The sequence below is a fragment of the Herpailurus yagouaroundi genome, unplaced genomic scaffold (genome assembly GCF_014898765.1).
Source record: "Herpailurus yagouaroundi ecotype Mexico unplaced genomic scaffold, PumYag 188, whole genome shotgun sequence".
Taxonomy (NCBI): Eukaryota; Metazoa; Chordata; class Mammalia; order Carnivora; family Felidae; genus Herpailurus; species Herpailurus yagouaroundi.
The window spans coordinates 4,941,092-4,955,915 of record NW_024412419.1 but is presented as its reverse complement, the minus strand read 5'-3'; the positions used below and the strand labels follow the sequence as shown (position 1 = coordinate 4,955,915).

Below are 14,824 nucleotides of genomic sequence, written 5' to 3'. Positions count from 1 at the left end.
GGCCAGGAGGATGATGACTCTCAAGGTGGAAACGGGCAGAGCCGTTCCTCTGTCATCAGTTCAGGCAGAGCCAGGAGGGTCCAGGCCTTCTGCACAGGGTGGGGGAACCCGGGCCTCAGAACGGAGTCAGACAGACAGAAAGACAGACAGACGGGGTGTTTCTCCAGGGACCAGAGCAGAGCCAACAGCTTTGTGTTCAACGGAGACCATTCCCTTTCTTGTAACTTCATCAAGGCAGCACAGTGATCTCCCCTCCCCACCCCCAACCGAAACTAAACCTGTTGTCAGCTCCTTTTCAATCCGTCCCCAGAAAAGTCTCCCAGGAGATTTGCTAACATGTAACACAACTGGCATTTCCCTTCCTTTCCCCTGTAGGAAAAGTTGCAAGGAGTGGCAAATTGAAGACCAGATACTAGATGATAACATCAGAATTTAAAAATCAGATTTCCCCCCAAATTGGATTATGGTAAAAATGCAAAATCATAGGCATAACGTAGAGAAAGGCCACATATAATTTTATATACATACAGTTGTAAGAACTTTAAGGCCCCAAGGACTTTGCGGCGCTTGAGACATCCTTCTAACATCTCTCCCCACCACGCAAGGTCATAGAACAAACTTGTTTGGATCTACGCTAAAGAAGATTAACCTTGCCAAACCGATTTATGAAACTTGCCTAGGATGAGAAAAGGAAGCCTCCAGGAGAGAAAACAGGTGATGACTCACTGAGATATGTTCAGCTACACACGGTTCTGCTGTACATTTCATAACTGAAAGTTAATAAAGGAACAGAAGCCTTTTCCAAAAAACAACACAAAAGCAATCTAATATTTTTAAAGATGGCCCTTAGGTTACAGATCTGTTACCTTCTTTAAGATTCCATCTCAAATATGCACGTATATTCCTGACAATCCGTAGGCCCGTCCTGAGGATGACAGGCAAACTCTCAAGGTAACTGACCACTCTCATGTAGCCCCTGAGAGGGACACTCACCCAGACCAGCAGAGTGATATCAGTTAGGGTAGCAGGGGCAGGCTGTGAGCAAATGAACTCCTAGCGATGGAAAGCAGGGGTGTGTGGCAACCCCTCCTCTCTTTCACTAGTTTTAGAAGAGTTGCACACAGTCATCCTTGCTGTCCAGGACATACATACACAAACACACAGGACACGGGACTTGATTTGCTTGGACTGTCACTGATCGTAATGATTTTAACAGATGATCATTTCTGGTACTTAATGATAGTTTGGGTTTTTTTTTTAATTTTTTTAATGTTTTATTTATTTTTGAGACAGAGAGAGACAGAGCATGAGCAGGGGAGGGGCAGAGAGAGAGGGAGACACAGAATCCGAAGCAGACTCCAGGCTCCGAGCCGTCAGCACAGAGCCCGACGCGGGGCTAGAACTCATGGAGTGTGAGACCATGACCTGAGCTGAAGGCAGACGCTCAACTGACTGAGCCACCCAGGCGCCCCTTAATTATAGTTTTAAAAACCTATGTACGGGGGCACCTGGGTGGCTCAGTGGGTTGAGTGGCCAACTCTTGGTTTCGGCTCAGGTCCTGATCTTGTGGTTCATGATTTCGCACCCTGAGTCGGGCTCTGAGCTGACAGTGTAGAGCCTGCTTAGGATTCTCTCTCCTTCGGTCTCCCTATCTCTGCCACTCTGCACACGCCCTCTCTCTCAAAATAAAATTAAAAAAAAATAAATAAAAACCTATGTACAAATAAACTCTTGTAAAACTAAAGTCAGAATGTCATCATTTTGGCAAGATGCCCAATCTCCTCATACGGTTGAAGAAGAACATCAAACTGAAATCAGTATCCTTTGCATCTGGCCTTGAAGCTCCAGAGAAAACCAGGTGCTTCGAGAGGGGAGGGTTGTGTGCTCTCGGTGGGGACTTAGCACATGCAGAGCTACTGGGGTACAGAGTGCTCGGGACACATTCAGCACAGGGCACACTTGGGAGAAGGTGGCCATATGAGGCTAGAAACTTCCATGCTGCCAGATGGCACAGAGTGTATGTTTTTCTGCCCTGTGGGTGACAGAAGGTCACTGAACTGTGCCACTGCCAACATGTTCCCCAGTGCCCTGCCTCTGTTTACCCTTCCTATTCCACTAACACTCCTGCTTTGGCCTGCGTGTTTGCATCCTCCCCTCCCCCTCAAATTCATACATTGAAGCCTGAATCCCCCACGTGATGGTGTCCAAAGGTGGCATCTTTGGGAGGTGATTAGATGGTTAGATGAGGTCACGAGACGGGTGGGTGCCCCAGGATGGGGTCAGTGCCCTTATTCAACGAGGAGACACCAATCTGTCTCTCTGCTACGTGAGGACACAGTGAGAAGGCGGCCGTCCATAAACCAGGAGGAGGGCTCTCTTGCCTCTCTGGGCACCGAGGGAGGTCAAGAGCCAGGAACCGAATCTGCTACTGGACTCCAGAATCAATGCCTGTTGTCCCAGCGCCCACTCTCTGGTGTTCAGTTACAGCAGACTGAGCCCAGATGGTCCCCGCAGACAAAACCAAAGACCTTGAGACCCCGCCCCCCACCTGCCCAGGCTCAATCCAAGGCTGAGCCACCCTTTTGCTTCTGGAACCCCTGCACGAATTGCCATCTTCTGGCACCACTGCACTGGGGGAATTAATATTTTCAGAAGCACAGAAAAACATCTGATAATGTTCTTTCGGCTTCCCCCGGGCACACTCTCTAAGCTCCTCAGGGCAGCAGGTGGGTTTCGCACCCAGAGGCTCTACTCACGTCCAGAGACTCGAGGCAGTACCAGCAGAAGGCGTGCTTGCAGTTCTTACACATCATCTGTGCGCACCCTTCGTCCCGCTCGATGTACACCTTGCACTTGGGGCACCGCTTGATGGGCGCGTCGTCCTCCTCCAGTTTGAAAGCAGAGCTGCGGGAGAGAGTCTGTCAGTGATCTGCTCAGCGGGGCCCGGGAAGGGGAGGGGAGGGGAGAGGCGTGGGCAGGGCCAGGCTGCAAGCTCTAGTTCAGCCAGAGGGGACGAGGCCCCTTCTCTTTTTTTTTTATTTTGTTTTAATATGAAATTTATTGTCAAATTGGTTCCCATACAACATCCAGTGCTCATCCCAATAGGTGCCCCCAGCGATGCCCATCACCCGCCCCCCCTGCTTATCAGATGTTACAGAGTGAAACCGATGAAGCTAACCCTCCAGAAAACAATCACCAAAGAAACTGTGGGTCAGCCAGTTGGGTTCAGCGGGGGAGGAAAAAGCAGTGTCAGGAGGCATTCACGTTTAGATATGTGTAGACTAACAAAAGAAATTATGGCAGGGCGCCTGGGTGGATCAGTCCTTAAGCACCCGACTTCGGCTCAGGTCCTGATCTCACGGTTCGTGGGTTCGAGCCCCACGTCAGGTTCTGTGCTGACAGCTTGGAGCCTGGAACCTGCCTTGGATTCTGTGTCTCCCTCTCTCTCTGTCCCTTCCCCGCTTGCTCTCTCTTGCTCTCAAAAATAAATAAACATTAAAACTTAAAAAAAAAATCTTTCTCTCTCTCCCCCACTCGCTCTCTCTCAAATAAAATAAAACATTAAAAATAAATACATAAAATTATAAAAAAAAAAAAAGAGAGAGAAACTATGGCAAAGGCCTATAATGACGGTGTCTGTGTAATGGGATTATGGTCAAATTGTATGTTCCTTATTCATGTATCTGTATAATTTCCAAAGGATCGATGACAATTTTTATACACTTTGCTATTATCAGAAAAAATGGTTACAGATACATGATCATCGTTTAATTAGATCTACTGGGCCTGTCTTGACAGAATCGCTTTCCTGGCAAGTCCGGTTGTCCTGAGGGGCTGGGGAGTCAGGTGGTTAGCGTGAGGGGCTGCAGGCCTGGGGTCACGTGCTGGCTCTCTGCAGACAAGCTCTCTGGGGTCACGTGTGGTGTAAGAGCCGCTCCAGGCCTCAGCCCTCCCAGCGTGCGCATGCTAGACAGTGACGCGTGACAGGAGCCCAGCATAGCACCAAGCATGGGTGAAGTGACCGATACATGAAAGCAACCATTCTATGCTAATAAAGACATGACACAGATGCGTCGGTGTGACGGTCCATCCCACGCTATTAAATTGAAAGGGAAGGCTAAACAAACATGCATGGAAACATCTGGAAGGATAAATGGTTAACTGCTACAAGAAGTTATCACGGGTCATGGCAACACGTTTGCCGCATTAGCTGAACCCGCTATATCAGACCAACACCGCCAGGGGAAAAATGATCTGCCCCTGGGACCGAGCAACCCTTCCGGAACCCCATGTGTTCATGAGCATACGTTCACTGAGAGTGGGCAAATTCTGGCATTTTGGGTGCGTTCTGGCTGGCGGATCTTCCACAGGCATCACAGTAAATGCAACGATCAAAAACGGTTTGACTTCAGTAGAGCTAATCTGATGATCAGTGGAGGCTCCTCGTCCGTGAGGCCTGGGCTCCAGCTGAACGCGGTTCTGTTCTGTTCACTAGCAGGTGACCAGGGAGGACATGCTGGGAGGAGGCAGGCTGTCGGTGAGGAGCCCCGGGTCTAGAGACACGTGAGTCCCGGCCCTGCCACTCGGGTATCACCAGTGTTAGTGTCCCCCTTCCACCACTAGAAACGAGGCTGGTGCCTCCCCATCGGAGGCTGTTGTGGAGCTCGAAAGGGTCTCCATGCGTGTAGTACATTCACACGGAACCCGGCACAGGGGTAGCAAGGCCCGCAGTAGGTGGCAGTGCTTGTTAAGCTGTCACCGAAAGATGACACTGTCTGTGGCTCAAACTCTTCTCTAAAGGGAAGGCAAAACGCCCCACAGGCTGGTTGCACACGTGACTTAGAATGAACCAGGGCGGTCACAGTCACAGGCGCGGGCGAGGTAACCCTGCGGGAGCCTCCGGCAGGACCGGACACGACGCGAGCCGGCCGCTCCTGAACGTGAATCTGGTTTCTGCAGAGAGCCAAAAAGTCACCAGATCCGTGACTGAAGCCGGCTATCAGCTTAGATAACACCGTTTCAGTTTGAAAGCCGGCAGTGACCTTCACGTCATGAAAACCAATCTTCTCACATGATTCATGAACGGGGAGGGGGCGTAACATCAGTGGAGAGTGAAGACCCTCTCTCAGGGAGACTTTTTAAAACGGAAACAGTTAGGGGTGCCGGGGGAGGGGGGGCTCGGTCAGTTGTGCGTCCAGCTCTTGATTTCGGCTCAGGTCATGATCTCACAGTTCATGAGATCGAGCCCGCACTGCACTGGGCTCTGTGCTGACAACACAGAAACTGCTTGGGATTCTCTCTCTCCCTCTCTGCCCTTCCCCTCTCCCACTCGCTCTCTCTCCAAATAAATAAACATTAAAAAAAAAAGACAGAGGCGCCTGGGTGGCTCGGTCAGTTGAGCCACTGACTCTTGGTTTCGGCTCAAGTCATGATCTCACAGGTCTGGGGATCGAGTCCCAAGTTGGTCTCTGTGCTGACAGTATGGAGCCTGCTTGGGATACTCTCTCTCTGCCCCTCCCCTGCTCAAGCTCAGTCTCTCTCTCTGTCTCTCAAAATAAATAAAAATAAACTAAAAAAAAAAAAAAAAATGGAAACAGTTAAAATATGTAAGCTCTGGTGTGTTGTGGCATGTATAGAAATTTACACGGTACGGACAATGGTTTTCAAACATATTTTGGCATTTGAATTATATCTCAAATTTCTATTAATGACAACTCTCACCAGAAATTCAAAGTTATGAAGGCAGATAGGAGCCCTTGACAGCTTCCTCATGATCTGCACGTTCTGATGTGTTTATGCGTTTATTTTTTTTTTAAGTTTATTCATCTGAGAGAGACACAGATAAAGCTGGGGAGGGGCAGAGAGAGGGAGAGAGAATCCCAAGCAGGCTCCATGCCCCCAGCATAGAGCCCGATGAGGGGCTCGAGCCCTCGAACCTTGAGATTGAGGAGAAAAACAAAGGCAAGAGAAATGTAGCTTAGATTAAATCTCCTTACAACTCACAGCCCACAGATAGAGCTGAAACATGCAGGTTCCTTGAGTCAGGCCAAGGAACTCATGGCTGCCTCACTTCCTTAATGTTTTTGTTTTACTAAAGACTAAAAGTAACCTTATCTTAACAGCAGCTACTCCAAGGTCCTGAAAGCCTTGCTTTCAAATTCCTTAGAGACTTACGCCATCCCTCACCCCAACCTCAAAGTATATAATCAGTCACGCCTCACAACCCCGGTGCAGCTCTGTCTGTCCACGGTCCTGTCCCCTCACCTTTTCGCACCAAAGACATCTCAAGAATTCTTTCTTAGCCGTTTGCTCAAGAACCCCATCAAGATCACGACCTGAGCTGAAATCTAGAGTCTAGAGTCGGACGCTTACCCGACTAAGCCACCCAGGCGCCCACGCATGTTCTGATGTCTTTAAGGGGTAGACAGGCCAACACAGCCGCTGACACCGGTCAAGCGGTGAAGGGAACGGGGGAAACAACCCTACCGCAATGAAAACAGCTGAGTGTACCTCAGTTACAAACGCCACCTGCCATCAGCCCCAGGGCCAGCGAGCAAGAGGGTGTGGTCAGGACTTCGCAGGCTAAAGACAGCACAAACCCCCTTCTAAAGAGCCGGCTGCTTCTGGGCTCCAGCGACTGCCAGGAATTGGGGATGCAGGATGGCTCAGTGTGGCTCTGCGAGCCAGAAATTCAGATTTTTTATGTGACATCTTTTGATGTTTACGTTTCCGCAAAATGAGACTGGTGGATTTGGATCTAAATTTCCCTGTGCCATTTTTTTTTTTTTTTTACTATGCAAAATGTGATATTTTTCACTTTTGTTTTTGTTCTTTGCGAGGTGTACAATGTGATGATTTAATACACGTGTACAGGGTGCAATGGCTGTCGCCCTCTCCAATGACCTGAAGAGACCAGAACATCACAGGTGAAGAAATACTAAGTCATCAGGCTCCCAACACTCACCAGCTTCAATCTGAAGGTTCTACGCTTAAGAAACATCACAATCACGGCTGGGTCCCTCCTCCACCCCACCCAGGATGGGGCATCAACTCTTTCTCACTCCCGATTTTCCTTCTTAACAGAATGTAGAAACCCATTCACTTACTGAGTTTCTCTCTCTCTCTCTCTCTTTTTTTAATTTTTTAAAACATTTATTTATTTATTTTGAGAGAGAGAAACAGAGAGACAGAATCCCAAGCCTGACGCGGGCTCCATCCCAGGAACCTTGAGATCATGACCTGAGCTGAAGTCAAGAATTGGATGCTTAACCGATCTACCCAGGTGCCCTGGGTGTTTTCTTTTAAACAGGTAACCGGGTTGCCCACCCGCCTCCTCCTTACCTGGTCCCCACCCTGGACACTCAGCTCTCCCAGCGATGTGCACTCTGACCACACAGAAGTGTGTTTCTTCTTGCAAAGTTACGAAACATTAAGAACCTAAAATACGAGGTAAGTGACTCGTTCGAGCATTTGAGTGCCTGCTGTATATGCCAAGATCTGCGGCGACGAGAGTTCAAACCAACACAGGCTGTGATGTCAGGAGCTCAGCCTCGTGGAGGAATCGGCCACGTAAACGGATGCCCCAGGGCACAGTCTGGCTGGCCTCGTAATCCAGGCAGGCCAATCTCCAGTGGGGGCACAGAGGGTGGGGTCACCAGCCCCACCCTGGGAGCTGGGCAGCCTGACAAAGGACGGACCTGAGCCGTGCCTTCCAGGGTGGCGAGTCGACTCCAGGTAAAGGAGGAGGGTGGCGAAGGGGCATCCAGACACAGGCGCAAACGTGCAGACTCGGGAGAGGAGGGCTGTGCCCGAGGGACAAGAAACAGTAGGTACTTTGTGCAGGTGGAGCTTCGAGGAGCGGGGGCGGGGCAGCAGAACAGGGAGAAGAAAACGGGGAGCAGCTGGTGACCACACGTTCGGGTGGATGGTGGGAGTCCCTCCGTCAAGAACGCAGCCTCAGCAGGCACAGGGCCCACGTGGTCTCGGTGAGCCATCTGTGCCACAGACCTTGCAGGCCAAAAATAGCTGAATATTACCAATTTCTTGTGATTCAGCCTCCTTAACTTCAAGGCACACACACTGATGCCACAGGGCCCACCTGATGGTCCGGCAGAGGGCCCGGCCAGCGGACGGAAGGGCCTAGACGCAGTCCTGCCGCCCCACGGCTTTCTGACCACCCCCTCTGCCAGGCAGACGTAACCTCTTGGTCTCGGGCACCTGGGAACCTCTTTTTGGGGATGCGTCTGGTACTTATAACCACGGCCCACCTACTCGGTTCCCGTTCCTGCCCCCATTCCTGATCCCGTTCCTGACAACAGAGTGTCGGAAAAACTTCAGGTATCACGGGTCATAAAGCCCGCAGTGAGTGCGGTTTGTGTCCTACAAACTTTACAGAGCCACTGCTTTGCTCGCTACCCGACATGTAATCGGTTCTCAAAAACAGTCAGCCGGGGCGCCTGGGTGGCTCAGTCAGTTAAGCATCTAACTCTTGATTTCAGCTCGGGTCATGATCTCATGGTCCGTGAGTTCCAGCCCACATCCGGCTCTGAGCTGACAGCATGGAACCTGCTTGGGATTCTCTCTCCCTCTCCTTGTCTCTTTACCCCTCCCCCACTTGCTCTCTCTCTCTCTCTCTCTCTCTCAAAATAAATAAACGAAAAAAAAGAAAAATCAACCAACCAACCATCCTGGGTTTAAATGAGGCTGAAGAACAGGGCACCTGGGCGGCTCAGTCGGTTGGGCATCCGCCTTCAGTTCAGGTCATGATCTCGCGGTTTGTGAGTTCGAGCCCCACGTCAGGCTCTGCGCTGACAGCTCGGAGCCTGGAGCCTGCTTCCGATTCTGTGTCTCCCTCTCTCGCTGCCCCTCCCCTACCCCTGCTCTGTCTCTCTTTCTCAATAACAAATAAACGTTAAAAAAAAATTATAAATGAGGCTGAAGAGGAAGAGACGGATGCAGATGGCAGTCGGATCTTCCGGAGACACATTTCGGGAGTCGTGTTCTTCCCTCCCCCCAGCCCCCGGCCCCCGGCCCCCAGCCCCGGCCCGTGCCTTCCACGGCCGCCCGTGAGGAATGTACCTGGTCTCTCCGGGAAGGAAAGTGATGGGCATGGTCTCCGGGCAGCCCTGGCCGGGGTGCCAGCTGGCTTTGCAGGCAGAACAGAATTCCACGTCACAGGCCTTGCACCGCACCAGCTGGGGTGTCTGCAGCCCCATATCCTGGAGCTGGCACACGGCCTGGCAGGTGGAAGTAGGGCACCAGGTCCGACAGGGGTCCAGCAGCACCTCTGGCACAAGGACAAAAACAGCCACGTCAGAGTCCGCACGCGAAGGATCTCATGGTATGTTCGGACTGAGGGATCTGGTCGGCGCAGGGCTGCGGGTCCGTAACGGGGTGGGAACGTCCGGACCACGTCCTCTGACATCCTATGCCCTTCGTGATCGGGTGCCTGTCTGGTTCTTTCTCCTCCCCTCCAGACACTGCCTGCTTATGCCCCCCCCCCCCCCCCCCCCCGCCCCACACAAAACACACTCAGAGTCCTTTAGAGATGCTGCTGTCTGAACCCGGGTGGTACCCGGGATGCCCCTGCCTGCGTTACATCCAGGAAGCCTTGCCCGACGGCGGGGCAGGATTTTCTCCGAGTGCCCACAGGCCACGGTCCAGGCAGGCCTTCTGCCCCCTCGTCTGCCTCCCCAGGACGCAGTTCTCTAAAGTCAGGCCCGTGTCTTCAGTCTTGCAGCCTCACCACCTCGCCTCGGGCGAGGCGCGCAGCAGGCGCTCGGACGGTGCCCAGTAAGGGGGACGGAGAGAGAGGAGGTAAGGAACGTGGCCAAATTCTTCTCCACAAACGGCCCGTTTGCCCAAGGCTGCCGCCCTTCCCAGATTTCAGTCTAAGCCGTGGGCTAACTACTGTGTGAAAGGGCCGGGTTTCCCATCCAAGTGGAGCCCAAACTGCTAAGAAGCCCCACTAAGGGAAGTTAGGGAGGAAGCGCGTTTTGAAAAACAGGATACCCTGACGTTCCCACTCATCCGTGTCCCGGTGCAGAACTGGCAAGTCTTTAAATCATCAGTCCCGAGCTGCCCCTGCCTCGTGAGCCTGGTCATTCGTCTCATTCAGCGCTTGTCTGGGGTGACACCGAATCCTCAGTGACGGGCAGCGGCCAGGACCCGACAGGAAACCGCACAGAATGCGAAGTCTCTTCCAGAAAGCTACCGCGGGCCAAAGGCTTACGGACTATTTTCAAAGGCCCTCAAGTAGGCCACTGGTTTCTAAGCTTTCCAGCAGTTGCTCTGGGGAAGTAACCCGAGACCGCCGAATTTTGCCAGGGAAACTTGGAAGGCAATGAAAGGCACTTGCAAGTCTCCTGGCCGTGTGACCCACCGACGGCCAGGGTGGGTGAAGCTCACCTGCGTGGAAAACGGGATCTGTGTGCACTAGGGATCTACCACAGCCTGGGGGGCTGGACGTGGGCTGGACGTGTGCCCAGACTTCACCTACACGGGCCGCCCCGGGACACACGTAGGCGGTGCCACGTTCCCCAACGAAACAGGGAAGCCGGATTCAGCCCTCTAGGAATAAGCTGCGTCAGGTACAACCCTGAAGGCTGTCTTCTATTCTGGGAACTGGCAAACGTTTTCTGCAGAGGAGTAGACAGTGAGTATTTTGGTCTTGGAGGGTCATGCGGTCTCTCTCCAAGCACTCAGCTCTGCTCCTGGGGCACAAAAGCAGCCATGTTGATCTGTAAATGAGGGTTCCAATAAAGCTTTATTTATAACGCCAGGCCATGGGCCCGGCCCCTCTGGCCAGCTGGCCATGGCTGGCCCACTCCTGCTCAAATGCAAGTCCTCCCCTGACCTGTTTTTCTGAAGGAGGAATTAATCGGGGGGGGGGGGCCCAGGAAACCATCACATTGGTAGGTCTAGGGGAAGATTTAGTAGAACCTATTAATATAAAGGAACTCTGGAATCCAGGAAAAAGTGCTGCTTTTTAACCGATTTCTGTTAGAGTAATGAAAAATCTTTATGATGTGCCTAATTGTGAGTGAATGAGTAAAATCAGCTCTTCTCATCAGTTGAGTTTCAGGGTTTGCTTTTTTAGGAAAGTTTGTGGCCGTCAGATCCCAGGTGGTGCCTCCAAGGCACATGTGTGCAGAGCCAGCCTCAGCTGATGGGATGGGAGAAAGGAGGAGGGAGCGAAGGCCCCACGGAGGTCCCCCCTGGGGAATTAAAGCTAGGCAGGTGACCCCTCGGCCCTCCCCCTGCCCGGCCTGATTCACGTCCTCATGTTTCTACACGGCTCTCTGCCTTGGGTGCTCGTGAGTGTGTTAGGGGAGCCCAGCTCCACCCCAACTAGATTCCGGGGTCCCCTACGGGCACGGCCCCTGAGGGAGGGCGACGCAGGATGGGGGCCCCCAGCACAGCAACCCCCACGTGACACGCAGAGAAATCCTCAGCCTGTTCTGTTTTCTTTCCAGATGGACCCCGTGGTTAGTGCTGATCTGAGAGCTTCGGTGAACACGCTGCCCTTATGCAGACCCCTCTGGTTCCCAGGACCCTCCTGCCCCTTCCTCTACTCTGGCTTCAGGGAGGGGCTGGCTCCCCACGCCGCCGGTGACCCCTCCTCATGCACCTATGGCTGTGCCCCATCCCCCCTCGCCCAGCAAACGGAGCTACGAGCCAGCCTCGTCCTCAAAGGCCCAATTCTATCATGGAGTGCAGGGTGAGCAGATCCAGCTAAGGTTTCCATGGCAATGACTTAAATTTTGAGACTTTTGTCCTCGTGGAGCTGTGACAGGCTCTCCCCTGTCCCCTGGGGAGAGATTCCCTATCAGAGAAGCAAAAGGGCAAATAATCTGTCCCAGCTGCCAAATGCAAACATCCTTCCCCTGCTGCCAGGGCACCACAAAACCTGTGAATATGGCCCCAGGGTTTTTGACTTGGACTTCTATTAATATTCCTCTCTTCACCCCCACTCCTGAATTTTGCCAGCTGGTGTAGAAGACAGGAATCGATCAATAAGAAAATCCACTGGGAAACACCAGAGCGCTATTCTTTTCAGGACGCACGTAGGTATACACATCTAGACCTGTCGATCACATACACGTATATATAAAGTACGTTACGCGTGTTGTATCTTGTATGTGTTATATCCAATATTTTACATAGACATTTCTATGTATAGCATATATTGTCAAACAAGGCAAGCAGCATATTTTTTGGCATACCAGAAGAAACCGATCTCAGCTCCCATCTCCCAAAGATACATGAATAACAGATTAGGGGCGCTTGGGTGGCTCAGTCGGTTGAGTGACTGACTTTGGCTCAGGTCATGATCTCACATTTTGTGAGTTCGAGCCCCGCGTCAGGCTCTGTGAGGACAGCTCAGAGCCCGGAGCCTGCTTCGGATTCTCTCTCTCTCTCTCTCTCTCTCTCTCTCTCTCTCTCTGCCCCTCCCCCGCTCGCACTCTTATCTCTCAAAAATAAACAAACGTTAAAAATATTTTAAAAAATAGATTAATGAAGCAGGTCCCTAATTGCTCTGTCTATAAAAAGCCCAAGACTTTTAAAAACGGCGCTTTTCTTTTTTAAACATGGTTTTCTCTGAGAAGCACACTACAAGAGGGGGCGTGCCTGGCGTCCCGTCCCTCACTAACACGGGCTTTCACGGCACCGCTGGCCAGGCTGGCCAACTGGCTACGACACGGAGGCAGTGAGTTCCATCCTGTGGGGATCCCTGGCTCTGGTCAGGCCTGATGACTGATGGGTGAGCCCAGCAAGTCGGTTCATCTCTCCGGGCTCTATTCTTGTTTAAAGCACCGACACAATGCTGGACAAGACGCCCCTCCAGCATGCATCTGACCCGCACGCGGCTGTCAGACGAACCCGGGAGGCTGCAGGCCCTGTCTCTGGGTGGCAGGGGCTTTGGGACAGAGGAACACGCAAACAAGCACCAGCAGCCCGGCCTGGCGGAGCTCAAACAGGAGCACAGGTACAGCGTCGTGGGGCATGCAAGCGAGGGAGTCTCCCAGAGAGCCTACCTCCACCAGCCTCTGGGGGCTTCCAGATGGGCAAGGGAGCACTCAGGGGAAAAAAACAGAGGCGCCCGCGTGGTTCAGTCAGTTAAGCGTCTGACTCGGTTTCAGCTCAGGTCATGACCTCACGGTTTGGGAGTTCGAGCCCTGCGTTGGGCTCTGTGCTAACAGTGTGGAGCCTGCTTGGGATTCTCTCTCTCCCTCTCTCTCTCTCTCTCTCTCTCTCTCTGCCCCTACTCCACTTGTGCTCTCTCTCTCAAAATAAATGAATAAACTTTAAGAAAGAAAGAGAAAAAGAAAGAAAGAAAGAAAGAAAGAAAGAAAGAAAGAAAGAAAGAGGGAGGGAGGGAAGGAGGGAGGGGGGGGGGGGGGGGAGGGAGGGAGGGAGGGAGGGAGGGAGGGAGGGAGGAAGGAAGGAAGGAAGGAAGGAAGGAAGGAAGGAAGGAAGGAAGGAAAAGAAGCCCCACAGCCTCCGGCTTGTCAGAAACCCAACTTGGAGGAGAGGGGGAGATCAGATTAAAATCAGGGTTGCTAGACTTGAAATTAATAAAACATGCTGTGTCGACCACACTTCAATTAAACAAGAGAGAGCAGAGCGATCAAGGCTGTTATATCAGATGAGTCATTCTAAGACCCGATGGAGACAATGTCTGCAACTTAAAGCCACCACAGAACTGTTCAGTAACTAACTGTTGTCAGAAGATCTGGGAACTGGGTTTTCTTCCAGGGTATCCTCCCTGGCTGCATTTCAAAAGGACAGAACAGGCTGAAACTTGCTCTATGATCCTACCTCAAAACTTGCTCAGTGCACTAACTGGAAGTAACAGCTTTACTTTTAGCTCTGACATCTTGTTTTTTAAGTTTATTTATTTGTTTTGAGAGAGAGACAGTGAATAAGACAGGCAGAGAAGGGCAGCAAGAGACAGAGAGAGAGGGGGGAGACGGGGAGAGAAAATCCCCAGCAGGCTCCACGATGTCACCAGAGAGCCTGACACGGGGCTCAAACTCACCAACATGAGATGAAGACCTGAGTTGAATTCAGACGCTTAACTGACTGAACCCCAGGCATCCGTCCCTCCCTTAGCTCTGACATCTTAATGCTTCATTCAGAAGGGTCTTTGGTCATACTGAGTCTGAGTTCACTTGGTGTTTTTGTGACTTTTCACATAATGCTAGCAAAATGTTCTAAAGTCATGGGTTTGAGAGATTCCATTAACCTAAGTCAAGCTGGCTTCCTTTTTATGCAAAGTTTTTATAAGAAAAAGTCTTTGACTAAACCAAAGCACTGGAAATTACAAAGTATTTGAAAGAACAAAGTCAAAATTATTAGGTAGGAAAATTTATCCAGCTGCATTTTTAAATTAAATTCCAGGCCAGGAAAGTTAATTCTCTTGTAACCCAAATAACTGCCAGTTTCTGTCAGGATTCTCTCCAGAAAATATTTTCAGGAGAGCCTGAAAGTCTCAGAAATCCGAATTCATCAATTTTATAGCTCCACATACTGACTCTTGTATCACATGGCATTACATTTAAGCTGTAAACCACCCCAAACTAAATGATATATGGCATTTAAATAAACAGGCTCTTGAAAACAATTTCAATGCCATCAAAATCCTGTTTGATTTTATTTTTTTTTTCAGTTGGCCACACACTGCCTTTTTTGTTTTCCAGAAGTAAGCCTCTAAAAGAAATGCAATCTTTTATCTTTAGCATTTCTTAAGGAAAAAAGAAGGGGGGGGGGGAAGGGGAGAAGGAGAAGGAGAAGGAGAAGGAGAAGGAGAAGGAGAAGGAGA

The 14,824-nt window shown here is 51.2% G+C and overlaps 1 protein-coding gene across 8 annotated transcripts in view; it reads right to left on the bottom strand.

Moving 5' to 3' along the window:
- The window catches only part of RNF144A (ring finger protein 144A), a 292,455-nt gene that overhangs the window by 188,225 nt on the left and 89,406 nt on the right, over positions 1 to 14,824 (bottom strand). For all 8 annotated transcript variants that reach the window (XM_040495994.1, XM_040495993.1, XM_040495991.1 and 5 more), the window contains 2 exons: positions 9,079 to 9,286; positions 2,757 to 2,904 (listed from right to left, as the gene is read on the bottom strand). In XM_040495994.1, coding sequence (XP_040351928.1) covers positions 2,757 to 2,904; positions 9,079 to 9,286 — 356 coding nt within the window. The remainder of the gene's footprint in view (positions 1 to 2,756; positions 2,905 to 9,078; positions 9,287 to 14,824) is intronic.